This window comes from Magnolia sinica, chromosome 2 (genome assembly GCF_029962835.1).
Source record: "Magnolia sinica isolate HGM2019 chromosome 2, MsV1, whole genome shotgun sequence".
Taxonomy (NCBI): Eukaryota; Viridiplantae; Streptophyta; class Magnoliopsida; order Magnoliales; family Magnoliaceae; genus Magnolia; species Magnolia sinica.
Window position 1 is genome coordinate 16,690,761 of NC_080574.1, and position 26,934 is coordinate 16,717,694.

At 40.4% G+C, this 26,934-nt stretch overlaps 2 protein-coding genes across 4 annotated transcripts; both read right to left on the reverse strand.

Annotated features, from left to right (window-relative positions):
- Nucleotides 1-6,281: 6,281 nt before the first annotated feature.
- Nucleotides 6,282-8,912, reverse strand: LOC131236444 (F-box protein At1g10780-like). Of its 3 annotated transcripts, none has more exons than XM_058233605.1 (4): nucleotides 8,614-8,912; nucleotides 7,526-8,297; nucleotides 6,780-7,099; nucleotides 6,282-6,662 (listed from the first exon to the last, which is right to left on the reverse strand). In XM_058233605.1, exons 2-4 carry the CDS (start codon nucleotides 8,259-8,261, stop codon nucleotides 6,426-6,428), a joined length of 1,293 nt encoding a protein of 430 aa, XP_058089588.1. In that variant the 5' UTR covers nucleotides 8,262-8,297; nucleotides 8,614-8,912; the 3' UTR covers nucleotides 6,282-6,425. The 3 variants fall into 3 exon arrangements, with proteins under 3 accessions (XP_058089588.1, XP_058089587.1, XP_058089589.1); XM_058233604.1 differs by having other exon boundaries at nucleotides 8,711-8,911; XM_058233606.1 differs by having other exon boundaries at nucleotides 6,780-7,060; nucleotides 8,711-8,904.
- Nucleotides 8,913-15,429: 6,517 nt separating this feature from the next.
- On the reverse strand, nucleotides 15,430-19,517 carry LOC131236445 (WAT1-related protein At1g21890-like). Its single transcript, XM_058233607.1, has 7 exons — nucleotides 19,218-19,517; nucleotides 18,673-18,735; nucleotides 18,467-18,583; nucleotides 17,594-17,828; nucleotides 17,231-17,389; nucleotides 15,860-16,011; nucleotides 15,430-15,769 (listed from the first exon to the last, which is right to left on the reverse strand). Exons 1-7 carry the CDS (start codon nucleotides 19,427-19,429, stop codon nucleotides 15,553-15,555), a joined length of 1,155 nt encoding a protein of 384 aa, XP_058089590.1. The 5' UTR covers nucleotides 19,430-19,517; the 3' UTR covers nucleotides 15,430-15,552.
- Nucleotides 19,518-26,934: the final 7,417 nt, after the last annotated feature.

Below are 26,934 nucleotides of genomic sequence, written 5' to 3' on the forward strand. Positions count from 1 at the left end.
CTTATAGCCAATTTTCATTAATATGCGATCCAGTCTAAATGTACAGCCCAGAATCTCCTGGAACATGAAGTACATCTAGACAAGTCCACTGAAATGAAAGAGACCGAATACAAATATATAAATATATATACATGACCAAAAGAATACATGGGTCGCATAAGACGCTACCCAACAAAATCTCAAAAGAATAGCAAGACCAAAAGAATAGGATTGAGCCCCCTGCTCAGTGACCCAATCCCGCCGATCAAGCTGGCGGAGAACCCTCCATCAGCTGAAAGTATGATAGCTCGTTCTCCTCATCGAAGCTCGCCTCGCCAGGCTCCTCCAGTCCCGAGTCACCTGCATCTATGAATGAGTCTGGTTGGTGTTTTAAAACACCGTCATAGAGTGGGAGTGAGTGATCAACTCAGTGGGTGCTATTAACCTCAAGTTATCACAGGCATCAATTATAATATGGTCTTAATGAAAAACAGACAATTACATACGTCTAAGTAATCTTATTAATGCGCATGTATGCAGCATGACATGATGCATGCCCTCACCACAACACTCCCTCGTGCGACACCATCTAACGATCGCCAATGCCAATACTCCCTCAGTGCGACCTCGACTGCCGAGTCGCCACCCTAACTAGTGCGATGCAATGATCGTGTTAGCCGTGTGATTAGTTAGGTCCATTCATCCAGCAGATTTGGGAATCTCGTACACCCCACGTATCAATGCCCTAAACGGGTTGCGAGGCCAAGACCCCCCAATGCGTGAGGCCGAGACCCCGCGGTCCGTGATCCCGTCGTGTTCCTCATCCCTGACTTTGAGCACATGAGGAGTGCCATGAGAAAGGGATCGCTCGCGGTCACTACGGGGAGGCGCGGTACCTCAGCATAGGCTGACAGCTCGGACACAGTGTCCCATTCCACCATGCCCGGCTCACGAGGCTGTGGACCAAATTTCAAGTGGGTTATTGGTGAGCTACAACGATTGTAGGGTTTTCAAGTTCCATACAAGTGTGAACAAGCGGGGTTAATAATCAAGGTTGGTCAGACAGTAGGCTAGACCACCCGAGTTGGGCGAGCATGAGGCGAGTGACATCGGGCACAAAGGACCCATGTAGTCGAACTACAGCCACCCGCACACACCCGTCCAAACGCATGGGTCTAGCCATAACATAGTCCAACCGATGGGACTACCATCACTTCTCAAATTCCTGACCAACCCAAGGATAGGAATAGGGACTCATAGCATGCCAACTACCAAAGTAACATCAAGCATATTCAACACCATGTTCTCATGTTGCTCAACATACAATTCAAATTTCTCTAACAAGTAAACTATTAACATCATGAATAAAGTGTATGTGTGTGGTGTGGTTTGGTGAGGAAGTTAACACTTCTTCCAACTTAAGAAATCACATGCACAAGGGTAATGAATCATACATCCTATAAAGCAACAACACATAGGAAAATCAAACATGGCATGAACATATAAAAATTCATACACAAAATCATGTGAGACACAAGAACAATCATCATAAGAGTCAAACCTACAATTCCATACTATTGTAATAAACATACAATTCATAGGGTTCCTCTAGTTATCCTAATATGACATCCAAGCAATCACAATCATTAATCTCATACTAGAATTGGTGTTAGGCCACCTAAAATCAATAGTCCGCACCTTCGAATTCGTTGAAGGCTTGGGAACGACCTAGGAGTGGGGATTTTTGGGGTTGAACAGCCGGAATCCCTAAAGCAAGTATTTGTATGTTAGAATCCATGCTAATCTCTCCTCAATACATGGATTTCAAGAAAAAAGGATGAGGGGTTTTACCTAGACGACCAACGGACGATTCTTGTGGTTGTGGTGTAGGGATTTTCTTGGAGAAGGGGTAGAGAGTTGCAAGGTTGAGCTTCCTTGGGCCCCACCATCAACAACACCCTCCTTCACTCTCTTCTTCCTCTCTCTTTCTCCTCCTTTCTCCTCTTTCTCTTCTCCTTTTTCTCTCTTCTCTCTTTCCTTCTTTAGGGCAAAATCGTATGGGGAGAGGGTGCCCAAATGAGGCCCTTTTATAATGCCAGATTTGGTGAAAATGGCCCCAAGTGTTGAGTTTTTACTATACTAGACCTATGAGAGGGTCTTTTCAAGATCTAGGGTCTACTATAGGGTATACATATTGATATACACCGTAGGATAGTTAGCCCTAATGATGATCTACGTATGAACATGATCGGCTCGCTATTTGGATGCGCCGATTGACAGATACGATTAAAAGTCTGTTTAAGGGTCACCGATGGTCGATCGGGGCCACGACTATACGGATATGAGCAGGGAAATATCCTTACTCCACGTGTGAAGTTTGGTCGCAAACCGATGGTCCGAAATCTTCAACTTTGCATAAGAGTGGATGACTCAATTCACTTAAGTTCCAGTTCCTTTTTTTAGGGTATTTGCGCTTCTCATGCACTCGTCCTTTGCCTCAAGTTGAGCGGTTCTGGACAGTACCCCGATCCGATTTCCGCGATGGGTGTCAAGCCCAGTAAGATGGACATTATTCTATAGTTTTGGAACTAGTGGCCCACCAACGAGTGTTTTAGAGCTCGTTTAGAGAATTGGAGAAGTTCTGGTGGCCCTCTGGCCATGAAACTTATAGGATAAGTGCTCCATGGCCTGATGAAGGGCCATGCAAAATTTGGAGACAATCGGATATGGGGTTTAGTCGCACGGGCCCGATTTACGATCAACGGTCATCGTTCCACGATCGGGTCCTAGAGTTTGTGGACGGGTGTAGAAAAATTCATTAGACCTCCCCTGAAAATGTAGAAGAGATCCGACGGCTGGATAGCCTTGTATCTCAGCTTCATTTGCGAGCGCCAAATTCCGGTCATTGCATAAGTGGGGTGCATTTAGTCAGTGCCAGATCCCACTTCTGGGTGTCCACTGGGTCCGTGGTCCGCCATGGTCCACAAGCCCAGTGAGCTCTATGGTTCCCTAAATTTTTAGATTTTTCTGACCTTCCCGCGTCGCGGTACAGCCCGCACGGGCTGTCGCTAGGTGTAAACGGTCATCTGGCTTGGAGGCCTGCACTGGGTTCTATTAGAACTCATCTGGCCTAATCAATTAGGTAATTCTTGGTCTAATTTATTTGTGATACCCCACTACGAGTAGCTTAAACGAACTGTCTTGTGGCAAATCCTACGTGGACGCCCCAAGACACTGTTCTGGTTGGGCGGGACGTTACACTACACTTGATGTTCAAGTGATCGGGCGGATTCATTGGCTTCCTATGGCTGATTAATCAGACTGGTACCGTTCTTTATTGGTACCACCCCTATATACACTAACATTGAGTGTTAATGATTAATAAGTAATATTATAAGTTAATTAAATTAAATCAAAAAAATTAAAGGAATTTTAAAAATCCAAAACAGTGAAAATCGAGGATGTTACACTTTCCAACATGCATCAGATCACCCTCATTTGACCAATAACAATGGTGTTATGCTTGTTTTCGTGAGACTACGCTATGCATGGTCCAAATCGTGTTCATTATTTTATCCAAATCGCAATCAATGTTTTGCCCAAACCACAATCACTGACACTAATTGTAGTTTGGAGCATGTATTGTGCGATCTCAAGATGATTACAGTTTAAACAAAACACCAATCATGGTTTGGACTATGCATCTCGCAATCTCATGAAAACAGGCACAACTTCACTTGTTACTAGTTGAATTATGGTGATTTTGTGCTCGTTAAAAAGATAATTCAATGAAATTTCAAATGGCTTTAGAATCATGTCATTTGGATACTGTTTGATTTTTAAAAGTAGGCCCAAAATCCATATTGTAATTTAGACAAAACAATTATCGTGGTTTAGACAATGCATCACAAGGTCTCATGAAAATGGTCATAACTCTCTCGTTATAAGTTAGATTGTGGTGATTTTATACTTGTTAGAAAGATAATTCGATGAACTTTCAAGTAACTTGAAAATCACCTTATATGGATACCATTTGACCTTTTAAAAGTTGTCTAAACTTTAGATTTTAAGTAAAAAAAATAAATAAATTTTAGTTTAGACAATGCATCATGCGGCCACGAAAATGATCATAACTCACTCGTTATAACTAAGATTGGGGTGATTTTATGCTTATTGGAAAGATAATTTAACAATCTTTCAAATGACTTTAGAACTAATTAATTTAAAAATCATTTGACCTTTTAAAAATGAGCCCACAATCGAAATCTTGATTTGGACAAAACCTAGATTGTGGTTGGGATAATACATCACATGATACTATAAAAATGATCATAACTTCATCATTATAGGTCAGATTGGGGTGATCTTATGCTCATTAGAAAGATAAATTGACGAACTTTTAAATGGCTTTGGAATTGACTTATTTGAAAAACGTTTTATCTTTCAAAAGTAAACCCAAAATCGTTATTGATGCCTAAATTGTGGTTTAAATAATACATCTTGTGGTCCTACTAAGATGATCATAACTTTCTCATTATAGGTCAGATAAGAATAATCTTGTGCTCGTTAGAAAAATAATTCGACAAACTTTCAGATGCCTTTAAAATCATCTCATTTGGAGACCGTTAGATATTTAAAAAGTGGACCTAAAGTCTAACTTGTATTTGCTTTCATTTTCAACATCATACAATCCTAGGAAAATGGTCATAATTCTCTCGTTAAAGGTATAATAGAAATGATTTTGGGATTATCAAAAAATAATTTGACAAACTTTAAAATAACTTTAGAATTATCTCATTTGGATGTTGTTTGACATTTTAAAAATGGGCATAAAGTCTACCTTTTGACAAAAAAATCAATCTAAACTTTATCTTTAAAAGAAACAAAAAGAACCTATCTACTAAAAGTATAGTTATTTACTTTTTTTTTTTTTTTAATATCAATTTCTTTCCAAGCAAATTCATCTGAGCATAATCTTTGCAAAAAAAAAAAACCTATCTTCTAAAAGTTGAATTTTTTACTATATTTTTCATTTTCTTATATTTGTTTGTTGACAAAAAACTCATATAAGCATAATTTTTTAAAGAAAGAAAAAAGAACCCATTTTTAAAGTGCGTAGGAAATTAAGAAAATGGGCGTAAAGTCTACCTTTTGACAAAAAATCAAACTAAACTTAATCTTTAAAAGAAATAAAAAGAACCCATCTACTAAAAGTATAGTTATTTACTTCTCTTTTTTAATATCAATTTCTTTCCAAGCAAATTCATCTAAGCATAATCTTTGCAAAAAAAAAAAAAAAAAAAACCTATCTTCTAAAAGTTGAGTTTTTACTATATCTTTCATTTTCTTATATTTGTTTGTTGACAAAAAACTCATATAAGCATAATTTTTTAAAGAAAGAAAAAAGAACTCAATTTTAAAGTGCGTAGGAAATTGAAAAAATGTGCTTAGTTAGGAAAAGTTTGTCCAAAAGTAATAATAAAAGAAAGTAAATGTGCATAGAAAATTTTTAAAAAGTATCCAAGGCATTGTCATCCGAGAAAAGAGGGAAACAATGTCTTCCAGTGTAAAAAATTAATATATTAAGTGTACTTGGGGTAAAACCCCATTTAAGATCCAACAAAGAACATATCTATCATGTAGGAAAATGACTACCTAGACTTGGTTTAGTATATTTAGAGGTCACTTGGATGTACTTTTATAATTATGTTATATTTGTACATTGATTGACAAATGTGACGAGTGGCTTGAAGATTGATTGTGGCACATGTGAGTGCTAAAAAAAATCAATAGATGTACAAGTAAATGATTTTATAATATAAACCTCCTATTCAATTCATAACCAATTAATCAAAAGACATGTATTATAATTTATAATCAATGCACTTTTATAGTTCATTACAGTTGTAATTCACTATCCAAACATACCCTACATTCTTTCATTTATTGTACAAGGGTCTTAATGGCACTAGCAATAATTCATGCTTGGACTCAACAAAATCAAAATTTTAAATCAGCCCACCTTGATTGGCCTAAATCAGCTCCAAGCCTTCCATCAGTAGGCCCCATTTTAATGTATAGTTTATCCAACCATTTTAGCAATGATATATCATCTTTGCTTAACGGTCACTTATTAAGTACATGGTGTACTCATTTTCTTGTTTTGCATTCAAAATAGAGCTGGACAAACTGGTTGTGCAGTCTACGACTTTATGAGCATCCAAACAGCTGCTTATAAATCTGTTGGTTGGATCAAGTGCAAATGAATCATGGAAAATCCAATAAACTTGTAAACAAGAAAATAAGGAAATCAATCAACTAAAGAATAGTCAATTTCAATCAGGTTGCAATTACAGATGCATTCACAACCAATAATGGCATCTTCCCCTAAATACAAATCAGAATCAAAGGCTTTTGTGAAGCGGCATAAGTTAAACGATGCCCATTTATTCAATTCGGATGATCTTATGATTCATGCATTTGAATCTGCAAATCTCTTCAAAGAAATCATCAGCACTGTGTTGGCAGCTCTTCATCTGTGAGACCCTGATCACCATCCTTCGCAACTTCCTACTGCACTTGACCAACGACTCGAGAGTGCTGAGTTTTTGTTCTGCATTCAGTGGTGATCTTACTGTGATCACAACTTCTTCCAAGCAAGGGATTGAAAATCTCGAATCCAACTGAAAAATAGAATAATACCCACTTGTAATTTTGTAACTTAAAGACACTCGCAGAAGAAAGACATTTGAAACTCATCAAAATTGAACATTTTTGCATTGAATTTATAGCAGACTTACCCTTCTTAAGCTATTCTTCTGGGACAATGCAGCGAACATCGCTCCATGAATTTCAAATTTCTGTAGCTTCAGGTGACTGTTGAAAAAATCAACCAAGTCGACTTCTGGAAAGGGGTCCAGCTTATTGAAATCACCACAGAATTCAATCTTCATAACCAAGTGTTCAACCTCACTGGCATTCTGAAGAATGGAGAATATAGCATTCCAACACCACTGCACCCCTCTGATGGATAAGTATTCAAGAGCTGCAAGCTTCCCAAGCTCTGCCTTATACAGTTTACCTGGAACATCATTCACCGAGGTTGTTACTCGATTCAGACCTGTTTTTTAGTTTCATTCAATAACAGATTACTGGCTTGATGGATGGGACTCACATAACTGAAATTGAGTGGGCCTCATGGCACACATGTGGAAGATAAAGACCACCCATGAACTGGGGCTACCTTGTAAATCAGGCACATCCACTCATCATGCAGGACACATGTACATTTGAGTATGTAGTTTCAGTCATTTTACCTGTCCATTTTTCTGATACATGTGACAAACCTAACAAATAGACTAGCCTGATTTTGGACCAGCCAATGTTCCTGTCTGGTCCCACTTATAAGCAGCCCAAATCCAACACATGTACGCCAGGTTGGCACATTTGCCAATAGGCCCCCACCAATCTCAGTTGAGGGACTCCCATAAGCAAGCCCCAATTAGGTAGATTATGAAGCACTTGTTTTAAGCTTCTGTTGAATTACCGGCATTATTGGCAATTGAGAGATTCCGCAAGCAATGATTCCCATTGACTTGGATCCAACAACAACCTTGAACATCAAGCAATTGAAGCTTTGGGGAGCTAAGAGACAAGGAGCAATCACCACGCCCATAGAAATCCAGCCTACATTGCTCCAAGTGTTGTAATTCGATCGAAACCGATCTCACACCATCACAGCCAAGCAATGCCAAGTTGGTTAGACTCGGACACGCCCGAATAGCATCCATCAATGCATTGTCCTTCAATCTTGCCCCGACTATTTCAAGACTACGGAGGTTTTGAAATAAACCCCAATTGGGAGATTGAATAATTAAAACACCCCAAAGCTTCAAGGTCTCCAATCCTCTAGCAGAATCAATGCAATCCAATTTCATAGGGAATTCTGGTGATATCCGCTTTTCAGAGATACTGTCCATACGGAGCTCAAGATGTCGAAGGGATGGGCTCTTCATCAACAGCCATGATGAGAGGCTTGAATGGGAAAAGGGGCAGTAGATTATGAGTTCTTCTAAACAAACGGTGGATGAAATCATTCTTCCGACGATGGAATCAGGATCGGTCCTGTTGTCATCAAATGAGTTTCGAGGGAAGTAGAGGCTCCGAATGAAGGGCATGGATTCCTTCCACCGCTTGGAGACGCAAGTGCAGGAGGCAATGTCTCTTGCGTTCTTCATGTTGGAGAGGATGTATTGGATAATCGCATCAGGCAAAGCTTCCATCCTCAATACGATTGATGCAATGCAATTAATCAATCACTGGCAAGAAACCCAAATAATGAAAAATCAGAGAATAAAACCATCAGGCTCTTTACAATGCAGAAGAAAATCGAATAAAATAAAATACAGAAAATGCAGAAAATATAGAAACTATAGTTTATTATTATTATTATTATTATTTCATATAACCCAAAATGGGTGTTAGAAAAATACAATGAAAAATCTAAATCTGTAAAAATCCTAGAGAAAGAACTAAGATTCGCAAATACCCAATAAAACCAAGGAATGAAAGTGAAGTAAAACCCTAAAAAATCCATTCTTTTATGTAAGAATCCAAGAAAAACCCATCTCTTACTCAATGCAATAGTCCAGCAAATGGCATCAAAACAAGCACATACTCCGAGGAAACAGGTAATATGGATGCAGAGGAATGGGAAAGAGAGATAACTCACAGTAGGAGCTGAGATATTGAAATCTGAGAGTTGTTTTGATGATCCTGGAAGTAGGTTTTGATGGAAACCGGATTTGGATAAGAGATAAGAATCTTTGGATTGGGTTTTACCTTCTCTGAGATGTATGTTATGTGATGGTGATTTTGGAAGTATGTGGTGGATGAGAGAGAGAGAGAGAGAGAGAGAGAGAGAGAGAGAGAGAGCGCGTATATACGTGGGAATGTGTGTATATTCAAATTTCAAAAAGAAATGTGATACTTTGGGATGAAACGTGAAAGAGGCCGGCCCGCTTCTTTTAAAAGTTTGAATTTTCGACCGTTCGGGAAGCGTGTGTGGAATTTTCAAGTTTAAAATTCTCTTATTTTATTTTTACGATTGGCCGCCAGGGGCCCAGGTCTTATAGATCGTGGACAAGCTAAAAGTGAATTCGTAATTCGCCCGTTGGACCTTGCTTATCAATGATCTGAGCCGTTCAAGAGGTAGGACCCACCATAGATAGGCCGCTGGATGGCTGATGTTATGGGCTTTAACTGATTGGACAATCAAAGCCGTCCTGTAGATGGGTTTTTTGTGTCATTTAGTTTCTGCTTGAAGTCCACCCGTTGGATGGCAAGGATTTTCGTATCCGTTGTGTTTTTTGTGGTGTATGAATCCAAGGTCGGTTCAGAAATTGAGAAAGAGAAATCGGAGTATTGTACGGTCCTGGGCCACAACAGATGGACAGCTTGCTGCCGTCCAGGGCTTTGTACAGGAGGGTTTCATTTTTTGGTGGGTCCCGCCCGGACCATTGACCTAGTGGCCGTCCGTCCAGGTCGCGGATTGCGTCTCCTACCCCCGCCCGTCTCTAGCCCCGAACGGGCAGTTCCGTGGGCAGGCCCACCATGATGTATCTGTTATCCAAGCCGTCCATCCCTTTTCTCATATTATTTTAAGGCAGGAACATAAAAATGAGGTAGATCCAACGCTCAAATGGACCGCACCACAGGTGACTAATTGCATTTAATGCAACTGGCATTTAATGCTTGTTCATTTTTAATGCAACGAAGCTTATTATTTGGTGTGGTCTACTTGAGCGTTGGATCTGCCTCAGTTTTATGCTCATGCCTTAAAATGACTGGAGAAAAGGGATGGACGGCTTGGATAGACAGAGACATCACAGTGGACCCGCCCACATAACTTCCCGTTCGGGGCTAGAGATGGGCGGGGCTAGGACGCAATCCGCGTCCGTCCAATGGGGATGGGAGATGCACCAAAAATCTATCAGATTGGAAGATACGGTCAGCGTGCTTAGCTGCCTGCAAAGTAGACGGTGGAGAATAAAATGAAAGTAAAGGGACCCATTGGAGGGACCCACTTTGATTTTGACCTGCAATTGGGTTCGTTGGGTGGCGCCAGTGACCGTTGAGCTTATTATGACCTAGGCCAGATTTTTTTATTTGACAATCCATTTTCAACCACGTGGCGTGTGGGGCCCACTGTGATGTGTTCATGATGGAGAGGATTGGGTACCACCCGCCGGTACCTAGCTAGAGACCGACGGTCCTGTTAGGGGCTCTGTGGGGTCCACCTTGATGTATATATTTTATCCGAACCGTTCATCCATTTTGAAAGATCGTTTTATGGTATTAGCCAAAAACCAATTAAGATTGAAGGCTCAAGTGGACCACGCATAGAAATTTTGGGTCGAGCTGATATTTATGTTTTTTCTTAACCCAGGACTATGTGACCTTATGAACAGGTTGATGGCAAATAAACGTCACGGTAGGCGATTGGAAGTTTCCAAGGGTGGAAGTTCAATCCTTACTTTTTCCTGTGGTATGGTACAGTTGAGACTTCTATCTGGCTGTTCCATGGAATTATGGCCTAAATGATCTTTCAAAATAGATGGACGGTGTGGATTAAACCTATACATCACGGTGGGCCCCACAGAGCCCGAAAATAAAGCCGATAGGGGATTTCAGTGGAACACGCCACGTAAGATAACACCTATAACTTCTAAAACACGTAGTGCGGCCGAAAACGTATTTGCTACTGCCCCCGCCACTAGCAAATGGCTAGTGGTTGGTGCTCTGTGGGCCCCATCATGATGTATTTGTTTCATCAATGCCGTCCACTCATTCCTCCATATCCTTTAATGGTATGAGACTAAGAATGAAGTTGATCCAAATCTCAAGTGGACGACACAGTGTTGATTGAACGCCAACCATTAAAAACTTCTTGGGGGCCACAAAAGTTTTGGGTCAAGCTGATATATATTTTTCCCTTCATGCAAGTCTGTATGACCTAATCAACAGGTTAGATGTCAAATAACCATTACAGTGGGCCCCAGGAGGTTTTTAATGGTGGACATTCAATCACTACTGTTTTCCCATGGTGTGGTCCACCTGAGATTTATATCTACCTAATTTTTGATATTATGCCGAAAATTATCTTTCAAAATGGATGGACGGTGTGGATCATGGTTAGGTCCACGTAGCACGGACCACTAGCTACCAGGCTGGTTGGTGGCAGCGTCACTAGGCCTACCTGAGATTTAGAGTGCTGATTTGTGAGTTGTCATTCAACACGATGGGTACATCTTCTAATCAAGGTGGATTACGTCGGTTCAGTCGGTGAAGCCCTGACCTTGGGGCTCACTTCGAATTTTGTGGTGTACGAATCTATGGTCGGTTTAGAAGAAGTGGATTGGCTGGTGTACGGTGTAGCAAACACCAGCTCATACCATTTTTTTCATTTGACAATCCATTTTCTACAACGTTGTCTATGGGTCCCACTGTGATGTGTTCATGGCAGCCAATCCGTCCACCATGTGATCCTTAGAGCGCAAAAATAAGGCTGATCGAGAACTTCAGGTGGGCCACACCTTGTAAAATCACGTGTGTAGCTTCTAAAATCATGTGGTGTGGCCCACCTGAGAATTAGGGTGCTGATTTGTTTGTTGCCCTTCATCATGGTGGAGTGCATCTATTAAATGGAGAATGCGGATTAGGTGAGGCAGGGGTAACAGCTCAGTGGGTGAATGATCTTAGCCGTTCAAGAGGTAGGACCCACCATGGATAGGCCGCTGAATGGCTAATGTTATAGGCTTTAATTGATTGGACAATCAAAGCCGTCCTGTAGATGAAATTTTTTGTGTCCTTTATTTTCTGCTTGAAGCCCACCCGTTGGATGGCGAGGATTTTCGTATCTGTAGTGGTTTTTTGTGTTGTATGAATCCATGGTCGGTTCAGAAATTGAGAAAGAGGAATTGTAGTATTGTACGGTCCTGGGCCACAACAGACGGACAGCTTGCTGCCGTCCAGGGCTTTGAACAGGTGGGTCTCATGTTGTGGTGGGTCCAGCCCGGACCATTGATCAAGTGGCGGCCCAACAGGGGATGGGAGATGCACAAAATATCTATCAGATTGGAAGATACTGTCAGCTTCCTCAGAAGCGTGCAAATAGACACTGAAAAATTACAATGAGAGAATGGACCCGATGGTGGGACCCACTTTGATTTTGATCTGCAATTCAGCTCGTTGAGCTTTTTTTTATTTATTTTTTCAATTGAAAATCCATTTTCTACAATGGGTGTATGGGGTCCACTGCGATGTGTTCATGGGTGCCGATTGGTTACTACGCCCAATCCGCGCCCGTTCATGACCGCCAATCCGTCCACCATTCGATCCTTATAGCGCTATAGGCCGATCGAGAACTCCAGGTGGGGGTGCTGATTTGTTTGTTGCCATTCATCGTGGTTGGGTGCATCTTCTAAATATTTATTTTCCCATTTATTATTATAAATGGTGGTAAATGAGTAATTATAACATATTCCTGTCGCTGGAAAGTGATGAAATGTGAAGGGTAGCAGCGCATCGATTTTTCGAATTTACATTTTGAAAAAAATGGGTGGGAATGACTCGGTGAAATTTGTGGATCTTACCGTGATGTATGTGATCAATCCATGCCGTCTATCTATTTTATTAGATCATTTTAGGGTTTGTGCCAAAAAATTAGGTATATTATAAGCTCAGGTGAATCACACTGTTAACCAACAAGGGGATATTGACATACATCATTAAAATGTTAAGCCATCCATGGATCCCACACATTTTTTTTCTGTGAACCAACCCGTTCATATGATTACACATACAGGGATGAAGGGAAAACACAAATAATAGCGGGATACAAAACACCTATTGCCCACGAGAAGTTTTCAATGGTGTGGGTTTAATCCCATGTTTCTTGTGCTGTGGTCTATTTGAACTTTGGATTTACCTTAATTTTCAATTTATGCCTTAAAACTAGCTGTTAGAATGATTGGACAGCTCGGATCAGACATATATATCATGGTGGGCCTTGTAAAAATTTAAAATTTTTTCTTGATATTAGTTTCGCATCAAATATAGGCGGCTATTTCTGATGGAAATGATAATTGTTTATTTACTTTTATTTTAAATGGTAAATAAGGAAACAAATGCGCTTGTGTAGAATGCGGGTTGAGTGAGGCGGGGGTAACAACTCAGTCGGTGAAGCCCTGACACTTCTTTCCCCTCAACCAATCATAAGCTGTCATGTCAGCATTTATCCTCCATAAACCTTGAAATTAAAAAAAGTGTCAACCTAAAAGGCTATAAATAGCTTTTACCTTTCTTCATTTCAAACAACACTTTTACCTAAGAGATAAAATTCTGAAAATTTTATAAGGGAGAGTGAGAGAGAGAGAGAGAGAGAGCAAGTGAGTGAGATTGAAAGAGAGCTCTTAAGTCTTCAAGCCCTACTCTTTAACCTTCCTCTAGCCTCCTCCAAGTTATCCTTAACTCCTACAATCCCATCCGGATTGGTCATGGTGCACTCCATGTCCTAGCTATTTCAAGTGCAAGCCAAAAATCATACTATCTTCCATAAAACTTTCATCATATCATTATTTCCCTTCTCAACTCCCTTGCTCTTTTAGATCAACATTGAATGTATGCTCTATGATTTTCTGAATATCGAATCCTGTCACATCAGAAACTCATAGCAGTTTAGTTTCCCTTGTTTTACTATATTATCATCATCGCATCCGCTTTTGTAGATATTCCTTGGACATATGCTCTGTAGCTTGTCGGAATTCCAAATTTTGCTACATCAGAAATCTGAGCTTGTCTAGTCCCACTTCGATCATATCATCCCATTCATTAAGATTACTTTACCACACGGAGTTGAGACCGTACACTTACACGGGCAGAGAGGGTGTCTAACACTTTCCCTCTTTGTAACCGAGGTTCCTTACTCAAAATCCCGAATCGCATACCAGGAGTCAATTTAAAGCAATAGAGTTTTTGGATTCTCTAACTTTGCATATTCTGCAAGTTCTAGCCGATTATGGGATTTTGGATTAAGTGGCTAGTGGTGAATCCAATATATTATATTCAATCACCCCCTTTGTCAAACAAACAAAAATCCAACAAAATTCGCCAAAACCAGCGTAGGCACTAATTTCCTAGCGTTCACAAGCTAGTGCGTGGTACACCAGCCAATCTGCTTCCTCTGTGCATGCGTATGGCTATTCAAACTGTGCAGAGTATTAAAACTTTGATACTATGGCAGTATAATTGTTAATAAGCGGGTCTTATGATTGTGTACATGGAATACAATTAACTGAATCTAAACCGTTCAAATAGTGTGGACCCTAATAGATGGATATTACACACTAATAATCTTATTGACTGTCTTATCCAAATAGCCGATTTTTCTACACTCAATGAACGGAATCCAATGATCTGAAGTCAACAAACATGTATCCACTAATCAGTGGCTAGGATTTCTCAATCAATATCATTGATGGATGATGGGATACTGATGTAGAGTAGGTCGTGGACAATTTCATGGCCAAGATGTTTCGGAAGAGGCACAGTTGCAAGAGGAAGTGATCCAGGCCGTTAGGACTTTCAATCAGGTGTATCTCAGTAATCCCAAATGAGTTATTCCATGTACCATATATGATTTTGGTCTGGATGAGCTACTTTAGCCACCCAATCCCACTACTTGGCGTTGCCCGCCCCAAATTTATAAAATACCATCAGATGAATTCCCATTTTATTTTTATTTGTAGTTTTAGTTTGAGTATAAGAGCATCTCGGCAAAATAGGACACTATTTTTGGCTGAAAACTATGCACACTAGTAGAAATCACGATTGTATATAAATAATGGGTTTACTTTTTATACTAAGTCTGCGAATTCCATGACCCTCCAAATTCCGGGTCTCACTGTGGATGGATCATATCTATAACGTTACACTGATTAAGCAATCCTAACCATCCAATCAATGCCAATCAAATGGATGGTTAATAGTATCTTCTCATTGACACTTTTTGATTATGCTCTACCACAACAATCCGTACATGTTGGGACATTATTCTTTGATCCAGACCGTTGCTGTGATAGGCCCTGTCGTGCATGTAGGTCTATTGAAGCTAGCAGGCCTTGGAATCAGTAGCCCACAAGAGATGGTCAAAGAGGGGGAAAAAAAAGTACGGAAGTACTGGTACTCCACATTCAACGTAAAGAAAATAAAACGCCGAATCTGGATCATCCATTTATGGTGTGGCCCATCAAAGAAACGGGTCTGAATCACCAAACCATGTCCCCACATGAACATATGTACGGTGATGATCAGATACTGGGCCCCATAAGATAGATACGCCAGTTTACTGGATTATTCATATCGTAAGATCAAGATAATATACATTAAAGGTAGCAGAGCAGAGAAGAGCAGCACATTTTCATAAAATCCCCGAAACCATATATGATTTGCCACATGCAATCAGAAAACATCTAGAAAGCCTTTTTCTTTTTTAACTCCCTCAACATAACATTACTATTTCAATGACAGAGTGTCCCTTGGTGGATTCTCCACCACAATCCCCCCAGTGAGGTGATCATGGGAAGTGGTTTTCCCAACATCGATCATAGCCGTTGGTAACTCAAGTGCACCCTTCTTCTTATCAACTGACGGTGCTGATTCCAAGGGGTCCTTACTTTTGCCCCACACAACAGAATAAAGACCGATGACTATGATAATGGCACCGATTACCCTGCGAAAGAAATCAAACGATTTGACGGTAGATTAGAGACATGGGCCACCAATCACAATGTTAACAGATTCAGATCTATTGGTATATTACCTTCCTAAGCGTAGTTCCTCGGAGAGGATGAGAGACCCCAAGACAGCGACGATGACCATACACAGAGGGTTGAAAGCAGTCACAAAAACTGGGCCACGCTCTTTCATCACGATTCCTTGCACGTAGTAAGCGATGCCAGAGCATACTATACCCTGGATAAACAAAGATGAAAGATGAACCGTGCAGATATCCCAATTGCCAAAAATCTACCACCATGCAAATGATTTTCCCATATGGATGAAGGGTTAGGAGTTTCCAATACTGGAGAATTTTAGTGTATGGTCTGTTCACAGTGAAGTCCATCATATTAACGGTTTGGATCAGTGAATAATGGGACCCACTTGTACAAACTAAAAAGCCATTGTATTGAGATACGTAGTGCATGATAATAAAAGATAATTTCTACAGCCCACCGTAAAAGATCAAGGCCTGTCCCACTTGATAAAGGGCTATAAGTTGGGCTTCGATAGCCCATTGGGCTTATGCCTCTTGCTTCAGATGGACGGTAGGGATCTCTGATCGGTGGAATTTTTGCCATGTGGGCCACAATGGTGCACGTAGCTAGCAAATCTCTTAAAAGAATGGCGCGAACTTTTCAACCACACGAGAAGAGAAAATGGTGAGTCTCTTCCTGGACCAGTCGAATCAGTCAAATTTAGACTCGAGGAAACTCAGTCTGGTCAGGTCAAAACTCGAGAGAACTCGACTCGACTCGACGTTATTTATACTTTTTGAATATTAAATAATACTGAAAAAACTTATTAAAATTCAGGTGAGTTTTGTGAGTTTTCAAGAAACTCGCCAGAGTTCTTGAGCCGAGTCGATTCAACTAGGTTCTATTCAAATCAAGTTATTGTGTTTTTTAACTATGAATATTCTACCCTCAACACTATATTAACTAATTGATGCACTTCAAAATGTTTGAATAAGGGAGAAATACAGCATCAGGAATGATATGGTTAGACTCCTCTAAACCAAAAATTTAGGCACCATGATTGACCCCCACATGTGAGGCGGGCCACCGAGATGACATCCATCTCCAGTCACATATGGGCGTACCCATGATCACACCTCTATTTTGAAAGTCTATGTGGAAGAGTGGGCCCTTATGATCTAACAGTCTACACAATATGAGACCTCCACATAATCAAAGATGAACAATCCAAGTCTAACAGTCCACCTAACTACTATTAGAACAGATGGGTCCAATCAACCCTATAATTCTAAGGTATAGATAGTCTCGGATTATGATATATATAACTTAAATCATTTAAGGAACGAGCTATATGGTCTCACCTACAATCCTATGTCCAACATATTTTATTTTCCACCTAGATTAGACATATCAATCTTGTCCATCCATTTTCTTACCGAATATACGGGACCAAGGAGTCTCGTGTCCCATCCGATGGACCATACAGCAGCACCACGTTCCATCACGAGAGCCACTGCAGCCCCTTGCACCATGCCCATCACGCATATCAACGCAGTCAGCGATAGCTCCGCTGGGTACGCCTTTAGTGTGAATGACTGAACCACCAAAATCACCACATATATAAATATATATTAGCATATATACATATACAAATATCAAAGATACACATGGATAATAAATAACGTTTATCCTAGGGTGCATTTGGTTGCACCAAATATCAGAATTCTTAATATTTCATGAAATTTGGTGCAACCAAACACGCCCATAAACACGTAGTGATGAGGAATAGGATAGCTTACTTGCACTATGAAGAAGGCAGACCAACCGGTGCAACTGCCAATGATCATGAAAGTCCCTTTGAGCCAGTTCTGATCAGCTCCCATGCTTGCGGTTTCGTGGTGCACGTGTCTCAATCCTAATAAGTTTAAGATGGGGCCCTTATACACTGTCATGACCATCGCTCCAGCTACCGTAAGTACTGTTCCAGCAACCTTAGCTTGGCTAGACAACTCCTTAATTTTCACTTTCTCTAACCTGATAAACCGTTTAACCCAAGTTAACTCCAGTACGTGCCATGCATGCGTGCGTGCGTGTAAGTACGTACATCCACATAAGTTGTGTACTCTTGTGCTTTGGTGGTGGGCCCCACCACATTTATTTATTTTCTCAGTGCTTCCACGTGTAATCCAAACACACATCAAACACGATAGCATGCACGTCGTGCCCGTGCCGCCGCGATATTTAAATATTTACAAGTTGTGTGTTTGGCATGTCCTTGATGGTTGCAATTTGAAAGAGAAATCATCAGATAACAGCTGCCGTACATCTAAGCTATGATGCAGCTATTCATTGGGTGGCCCATTTTTTATACGGATATAAATAATTCTACATATATCACACTCTCTATGTATAGATCAGCCTTTAATTTATAATCAAGTTATGAAGCAGCCATTCATAAGGTGGGCCACACCATAAGTCTATCATCAGCTGTTCCTTGATACCCACGTTGTGTGCCGCTCAAAGATGATCCTGATTTTCATAAAGTGATCATCATGGCGTGGCCCACCTTTTGTATGGATATAAGATATTCGACATAGATCATGACATGTGGATGAGAAAAAGTCGGCCATACAACAACTGTATGTGATTATTTCTCAAAAAAGAAAACGTACCTGCAGATGATTGCCATGATAAAGGTTATGGCAGGAAGGATATTAAACAACGCAGATGCAAAAGTTGCAGATGTGTATGTCAACCCCACGTAATAAAGATTCTGATCAATCACAGGCCTATATACATGAAGGAATTTCTTGTCAGGCAGAGCTGTTTATAGCATAAGATAAGGTAGAAAATACATGTGTGCGTTTAAGAGCATTACTCAAGTAAACCCAGCAACATTATCTTCAAGAATGTAGAGATTGTCATTTTCGGCCTCACTTTCCTGTTACAGATAAAAATGAGAAAAGTAAGAAATGTTGTTACCATCGACAACTAATATCTATGATCTTTCTTTTCTATAGATGATTTGAAATATCTTTAGGTATATTTGGTCATACCAAATTTCATGAAATAGCTTAATTAAATTAATTATAAAAATTTACTATATCTGGTGTAACCAAACTACCCTTAGTATCGCTAGAGTTACGAGATCAAGAGAGGTAATACAAAAGTGCCTAAGACATGAAATGGGTCAAAGTGAAATGACCCATAATAGCACTTCTACAAGTAACTCTATCAAAAGCCATCACATCCATTAGTGTCTGTTTGAATAGCGAGACTTATATGATGATACTGTAAAGTAAAAATATCATCATTATGATTTTACAATATTTGTTTAAACATGTAATATAAGCACATGCATGTGCTGATGTGCATATATGCATGTGGGTGGATGTGTTAAAGGGAGATAGATTGAGAGGAGACCTCTCTAGCAAGAAAGCGAAGGGGGCAATGACGGCGGTTGCAACCGCATGGCGATAGACAACAAGCACGTAGTGGTTCATCCCACCCTTGAGACAAAGAACGGTGACGATGTGTAGGCCGGCGTAGCCGAATTGTAAGGAAATCATGGCCAAGTAAGGCTTCAGCTTTCTAAAGACACCAGAAAATGACCCACTTGGGTTTTGGCCTTCCATATCTCTATCTCAACCTTACTCTCTAATTCCAAATAAGGAACGACGACCAAAACAAAGAAACCCTGAGGTTGAGTCACATCTCAAACCCCTCAAGATGCAAGGGTATATATAAGCCACAAAAGACCCTATTCGCCACAATAGATGATCTTAGTGTAAGGAACACGCATAGATTCCTTATCCATTAACAAAAACACCCATTTTCCAAACATCACAAAACCCTGGCCACTTTCAATGAATGGCTACAACTTAAAGAAGCCCACCACTCATGCACAATACCATGTACGTCCATGAGAGGATGCTTTTTTATTTATTTACTTATTTATTTATTATAAATAAAGAAGCTTAGTCACCCTAATGAAACTAGAGATCATTTTCTATCCCTCAGGTACGGACAAGAACCTGTCCATACGATCCATACCTCTCTCTATCCAGACCGTCCAACATGTTAGCCATCGTGGATTGGATGAACCCAATTATTAGATTAGTGATTCACACTCCCTAACCTATCCATTGTAAATAAGTTTTTTTGACCGTCAGTCCATGGACCACCTTTGGGATGGTTGGGATTGTCTGATCAGTGCAGTTTTTCATTCACACCGTATCCATAGCAAGCCACACCATATGGACGGCCAGGATCGCTCAATATGGACCGATGTGGATGCAGAGATGAAGCACGTGGATAGTTGTAGGCATGGTGGGATGGATGAAGAAAACCGACCTGATGAAATTATTAGGTTTGAGTGCGCTGATGCATTTTGGTGTGTGCAGTTTGGTTGATTTGGAATGGTGGCGACATGGGTCTAGCAAAGCAACGTTGGTGCGGTCATCCTAGGATCGCAATGTGTAGAGAGGTGCTGGAAGGCTTCGATCCCATCTTATCCGACCAAAAAGAGGCTGGTTTGCAAACAAGTGCAATGAACGGTCCAGTAGTACACTCGGCCAGATAGTAGTTGTACATGGGTCTCATCGCAGTCATAACCTCCATCCATCTGGTGAGACCCATTTTGGATTATCTATGGTACAAAATTTTTACTGAACGGTCATAATTCAAGGAGATCTGGATGTAGGTAACAAACCGTCGGATTTTTCAATTTGAGCCGTTTGTTTGTTTCCCCTAGTGGTTCATAATGGATTGTCCAATCAGTGTGATTTTTGACATATGCGCTATCCTTGGGGCTTTTAACAGTATGAACGGTTTGGATTATGAACGCGGGTTCATGTGTGGTGGAAATCCTAAGGACTAATGTTCTAATAAAGTGTACATCTATTTCCTGGAAAAACTGCTCATAGTTGAATGTTATTGCTGCCACAGCAATAAATCACTGTAGGTCAGAAGAAATGAAATCTATGATACTCCGGAACGGTGTGATGGATGATGCACAATCATTTAGAAATTTGGTAGGTGGTATGTAATTTATTTAAATCAAACGGTCCAAAAACTATGTAACGCTTTACATGTATCATGAGCCAAAAATTACCCTTATGTGATTATTAGATTATTAGATTGGTGGACATTTATTGTACGGTTAAAATAAAAAAAATCCAATGGTCTTACCCAACAGACAATTGTCCACTAATCAGAGGTTAGGATTTTTGGACAATAGGTCAGCGGGCGATACCGGGTTTTAGTCCGTTTATTTCGAGTCAATATTTGCCACGTGTATAGCTTATAAGTGCCTGCGTATCAAGTGCCGTACGCAGACAGATTATCAAATCAGTCCTCGTCAGTCGTCAGTCGTCACGAAAGAGTGAATATTTGGGGAGCAGATACGGTGCGGCCCCGGCCTCACCCAAGACGGTCCGCCACTTACCGTGGGGCCCACCTTCATGTATGAATTCTGTATCCATACTGTCCGTTTTTTTTTTTTTCATATCATTTGTGGGAAAAAGAGACCAAAAATGAATAAGATAAAAATCTAACGTGCACCATACCATATAGGTAACTTTGGGGATGAATGCCTTGCCATTAAAAAAATTCCTAAGATCTACTTTTATGTTTTTTTTTTTTTCCTTACTTGTTAGTACACACCCATGCAAGTACACACACGCCATGTTAGCCACGATACCAAGAACTCACGTGTTGAAACGAGGTATCTTCACTCTGCCAGTTGAGCTATGGCTCTGTGTGTCACTTCAATGTTTTCTTACTGTTTATTTGTCAGTTCACAAGGTCACGTAAACCTAGATGGAGGGAAATTACAAATATCACCTCATCCAAAACTTTTGTAACCCATTAATAGACAAACACTACTGTTTGGTCCACTTGAAAATTTGAATATTTTATTTTTAAATTTATACTTTAAAATAATATAAAAAATTAAATGTACAGCATAGATGCATAATACGGGAGGCCCCAAGGTAAGGACCCCACCATACTGGGTAAGGCGCGGTGCCCTGGAATATTTGTGGTTAAGAATTATCGTGCAGGGTATAAGGTACATTTGAATAAGGAATAATAGTACGGTCCTCCGCCCGAGAATATGTACAATGTGGTCAGGTTTTCGACCTCGGGCTCTCGAGGGCCGCCGTGATTCATGTATTTTATCCACACTGGCCAACCATTTTTTAACATCATTTTATGATTTAAGCCATAAAATGAGGCTGGTATAACGCTCAGGTATACTACAACATATGAAACTGTGGTGATATCGACAGCTACATTGAAACTTTGCTAAGGCTCACCAAGGCGAGCGCTGACGCTCCTGGAGCTCCTTGTACGAACGGTTCAAAGGAGATCAAAGTTACATGAGGCCAACAATGATGTATTTATTATATCCCCACTGTTCATCCACTTTTTGAGATCATTTTAGAGTATTATCCAAAGAATGAATCATGTCCAATTATCAACTGGACCACACGACAAATAGCAGCGGAGATAATGATTTTTACCGTTAAAAATTTCACAGGGACCACCATAACGTTTATTTTCCATCCAATCTGTTCATAAGGTCACAAAGACCATGATGAAGAGGAAAAACAAATTTTATATTGATCCAAAACTTCTGTAAACTCTTGAAGGGTTTCAATGGTAGTCGTTCAATCCCCCGTTGCTTTTTTGCAGTGTGTTCCACTTGATCGTTAGATCTGTCTTATTTTTCTTCTCAACCCTTAAGATGAGCTCACAAAATAGACAAACAGGTTGGATATAACATACCTCATGATGGGATACCATAACTTGCTGAAATCAATACACTAGCTATATAGCTGCTGTGAGCCAATCTGCTACCACCGCTACGAGACTCAAGTGGCCTACAGAGTAGGAAACAACAGTGAAATTGACATCCACTCGCGAAACTTCCCTACGTCTCACCATCATTTATTTACCATCTAATCTCCTCATAAGGTCATATGCATAAAGCTGTATGTGACTCAAGTAGCCTGCACGGCACGAAACTACAGTGACATTGACATCCACTCTCAAAACATTCCTTTTTCTCACCATCATTTATTTATCATCTAATCAGTTCATAAGGTCATGTGAAGCTTTATATAAGATAAGATAAATTCCGAGCTTCTAAGATCCCATATGGTTTTCAACTTTAAATCTTTTTATCCCAGTGGTTATCTTGAAGGTTAGTTTGATGGGTGGTCGTGATGGGATGCGGATTAATGAGTGACCGGATATCTTTGGTGGCACTGCTCCGTGGGGTCCATTGTGATGCTTGTGATTTATTCATGCCATTCATCTATTTTACCAGCTTATTTTAATACATGAACCTAGAAATGAGGTAAACCCAAAGTTCAAATGAACCATACTGTAGGAATGAAGTACACCCAAAGCTTAAGTGGACCACACCATATAAAATAGTGGGGATATCAACACTTAATATGGAAACCTTCATAGGACAACTGTGATTTTTATTCACTATCTAACTTGTTCATAATGTAATATAAGCTTAGATGAAGGAAAAACACAAATATCAAACTGATTCAAAACTTATTTAGGCTTCAAGAAGTTTTTAATGAGCTATTAATCCCAGTTTTTTTCTGCCCACTCGAGGTTTGAATCTCCCCATTTTAATCTCATGTCCTAAAATAATCTGGGATGTGAATAAATACCGGAGATAAAATACATGCATTACGATGGGCGCCACCCCAAAGAGTCGTGCCACCAGGGATATCACTAGCGATCAGGTCACAGTTCATTCCTTGTCGGTCCTGATGACTGAACCTCGGGCGAAAACCAGAGTATGCTCTGCATATCCTCGGCTGGAGAATCATACATTTCCTCCTGAGCAAATGACGTAATGTTCAAAATTCAATGACCGACGTGGACACCCAATAACACTGATAAAAGGAAGAGTAATTCATTGGTGCGTTTGCCTTTCATTCATCTCCTTTTGATTATCAATTACGCAGTAACTATCCTAGTCAGGTGCCAAGATTATCAATTTAACTCACACACTTTACAGGCACACGTAACTGAGATCCCAACCGCTCATCTGGCTGGTCCCACAATGATTGTGATCTTATTAAGGGCAATAATCATGTGCATTCGAGCCTGTGGGCAGGTCGTTGGACCCTACTGTGATTAGACCTAATCTAAAAAACAAGCCTGGTCCATAACTCAGGTGGGCCACACCAAATGGGAACAATGGGGGGTGCGCTAGGGTCCACCGTGTCATTTGTTGATCTAGGAATTTGGACCGCCCTCTTCAGACCTCCAAGCACCTGCACAGGAGGAAAACACCGGAGACTTTGGCTAGAGCAGAGGACTCTCCGATTCCAAAGTCAGGCTAGGAATCCAAGTCTATTAGTGTTGAGGGTTTCGGGTTAGAGATTTTTGCGTATCATTTCGTGTATATGAGTTCTCTATTTATAGTGCGGGTAAGATAGGGTAGTTTGTGATCTTAGGCACAATCTCCGCTGTTACGCGAGATGTGCACGAGTAATGAATGTTGATAGTTACCGTAGAATCATGCGGTGGATGGTATGCATAAGTGATGGGTGTTAACGATTGCCATAGAGCAATGCGTATCAGAGGAAGACTGGCCGCCCGACTAAGAAGTTAGGTCGGCACGACTCAAGCCTATTATTTTGCTTTATGTTGGAAGCCCGACGTAAACCCATATATGGGTAATCCAAAGAGATTATCTACACTGATGAAGAAGTTAAAGGCTACAGAAATTAGACATCACAGAGACCTTTTTTATAAAGGGATGGTCATTGCTTTGTTCGACATATGTAGGTGAGCTTCCTTATATTCTTGAACGTCGTCCAACACGTCTTTGACACGCTGGCGTCTCCTTAGCTCAACCACCACGGACGGTTAGGACCGACCCGAACTAGGTCCTTGGTTGTTTATGCCAAAGCCGAGCTGAGCCAGTCGATCGGTTGGTCAGGGATTACTACGAGCAGCTCGGAACTTTTATACTAGTCGGCACTAGCCAAGCCCTCATTCGCCTAGGTTATTGGCTTCTCCGAGTAGAGGGGTGTGTCTATCTTCTTGACGGTTCCTTATATTCTCGATGAGCTCTCCCTCTACTTTGCCGAGCTGATCAATCCCCCAAGTTTCTTCTAACCAGGCGCTCCAGGATAATCCTTGTGAGATACATAGATGAGAGCTCGGAAGCGCCTACCGCCGAAGACCATGCTTGGGGGTGTGAAGTCTAGTCTCTCTAGGTGAGATGGTACAGGATCATACGCTCGTAAGCCCGAGCTGACCTTGAAGGTGGTCGGACCATATTTATCCACAACATCATCTATGCCATTCAATCCAATCATCAGGTGGGCCCCACATGGATGAAGGGACACACAAAATCTCATGCCAAAAAAAAAACCTCAAGTGGGCCACGGTTGTTGTACATTTGTCCCTGTGGTGCAGCCCGCTACATTTTTGGATCAGGTTGATTCTTGGAATGTACAGCAAGCATGAGAAAACACGCTAAATTCACGGTTTGGATTCCAGATACACATCACGTGTGGGTCCAAACAGAAAGTTTGCTAAGAAACACACGGTTGGAAGAATGTGATCATTCCCAAAATCGCTCTCAATGCTCAAATTCAGCATTTTAGACATGATCACATCCATGGCAGCACCTGACCGGAGATGACCGGCTGGGATCACTCACACGTGGCTGCTAGTAAGTCATGGGAGGACGATAAGAATTCCTCAGTTGTGTAAAGGAGGATCTAATGGCTATGATGATGCGTGGGGAGACTAATTTCCCATGTGATCATATGATTGGTAGTTTGGAATTGTCTAAAATGTCTTTTTATTTTTTAATAATGCGTGTTTTACAGAGATTGTCCAATTACCAAGTTGAAAGTGGTAGTGCATTTCTACTCAAACACCAGATACATTCTTCCTGGCTATGGCCATTGCATTGATGTCATCCACATATAGTTGAAACCTTTCTAGATAGCCAATTGAAAGGTTGCAGGTAAGATTTACAACTCAGTTAGGTTGGGTTCAACTCAGGCCTAACCCAACAGACGTGGTTTGGCTAGTGACCCCAACATTAGCCAACTAGTTAGTGTTGAAGCTCTGTGGGCACCGTCGTGAATGTGTTTTATCCACACCGTCCGTCCATTGTGCCAGCTCATTTTAGGGCATGAGACCAGAATGAGATAGATCTAAATCTCAGGTGGACTGTATCACAGGAAATAGTGAGGATTGAAGGTTAAACGTTGAAAACCTTTTTGGGAGCAAAGAAGTTTTGAATCAAACTGATATTTGTGTTTTCCCTTAATTAAGGTAGGTCTGTGTGACTTTATCAACCGGTATAGATTGCAAATAAACATTACAAGGGGCCTTAGAAGTTTTTGATGGTAGATTTTCAATCAATATTGTTTTCTTGCGATGGTCCACCTGTGATTTGGACCTATCTCATTTTGGGCTCATGTCCTAAAAAAAGATGATAAAATGGATAGGCAGCATGGATAGAATACATATATGATGGTAGGGTCTATAAAGCTCTGCTGCGAGCTAACTGGCTAGTGTTAGGGTCACTAGTCAAATCGCAACCTAACCCAACCTTAAGGGAAGCATGTGACCCAAGGTATTGAATACTAAACCCTAATATAATTCAAATTGGTTCAGGTTAGAATGGGTTGAGTCATATTGAGTTTGGTTAATACCTACACCGAATAAAATAACATGTAAAGTAAATAAAAAAAATAAAAAATGTATCCATTTGATAACACCAATTAAAGAAGCATCTATAACTAACAAAATAAATTCTACATAATGAAATTCTTTCTTAACCCTCAAATGTAGATTTTGAATTCCGCATAAAGAAATTATTGATTTCTATACATGAGTGGTAGAATGAATTTGTTAAGGAATTCATTTAATGGAAATAGATTTTCAAATAACTAAAAAAAAATCAAAATTATTGGAGGAATGATACTTTTTTGACCACACACACATAACAATATAGAAATCATAAGAAAATAGAAAAAATATACAAACTACAACACACATTTACATGGCTCCCTCTCAGTGCATCTACGAATTCCTAGCAATTCACAATATTCAAAGACACCAAACAAAGAAGTAGCTC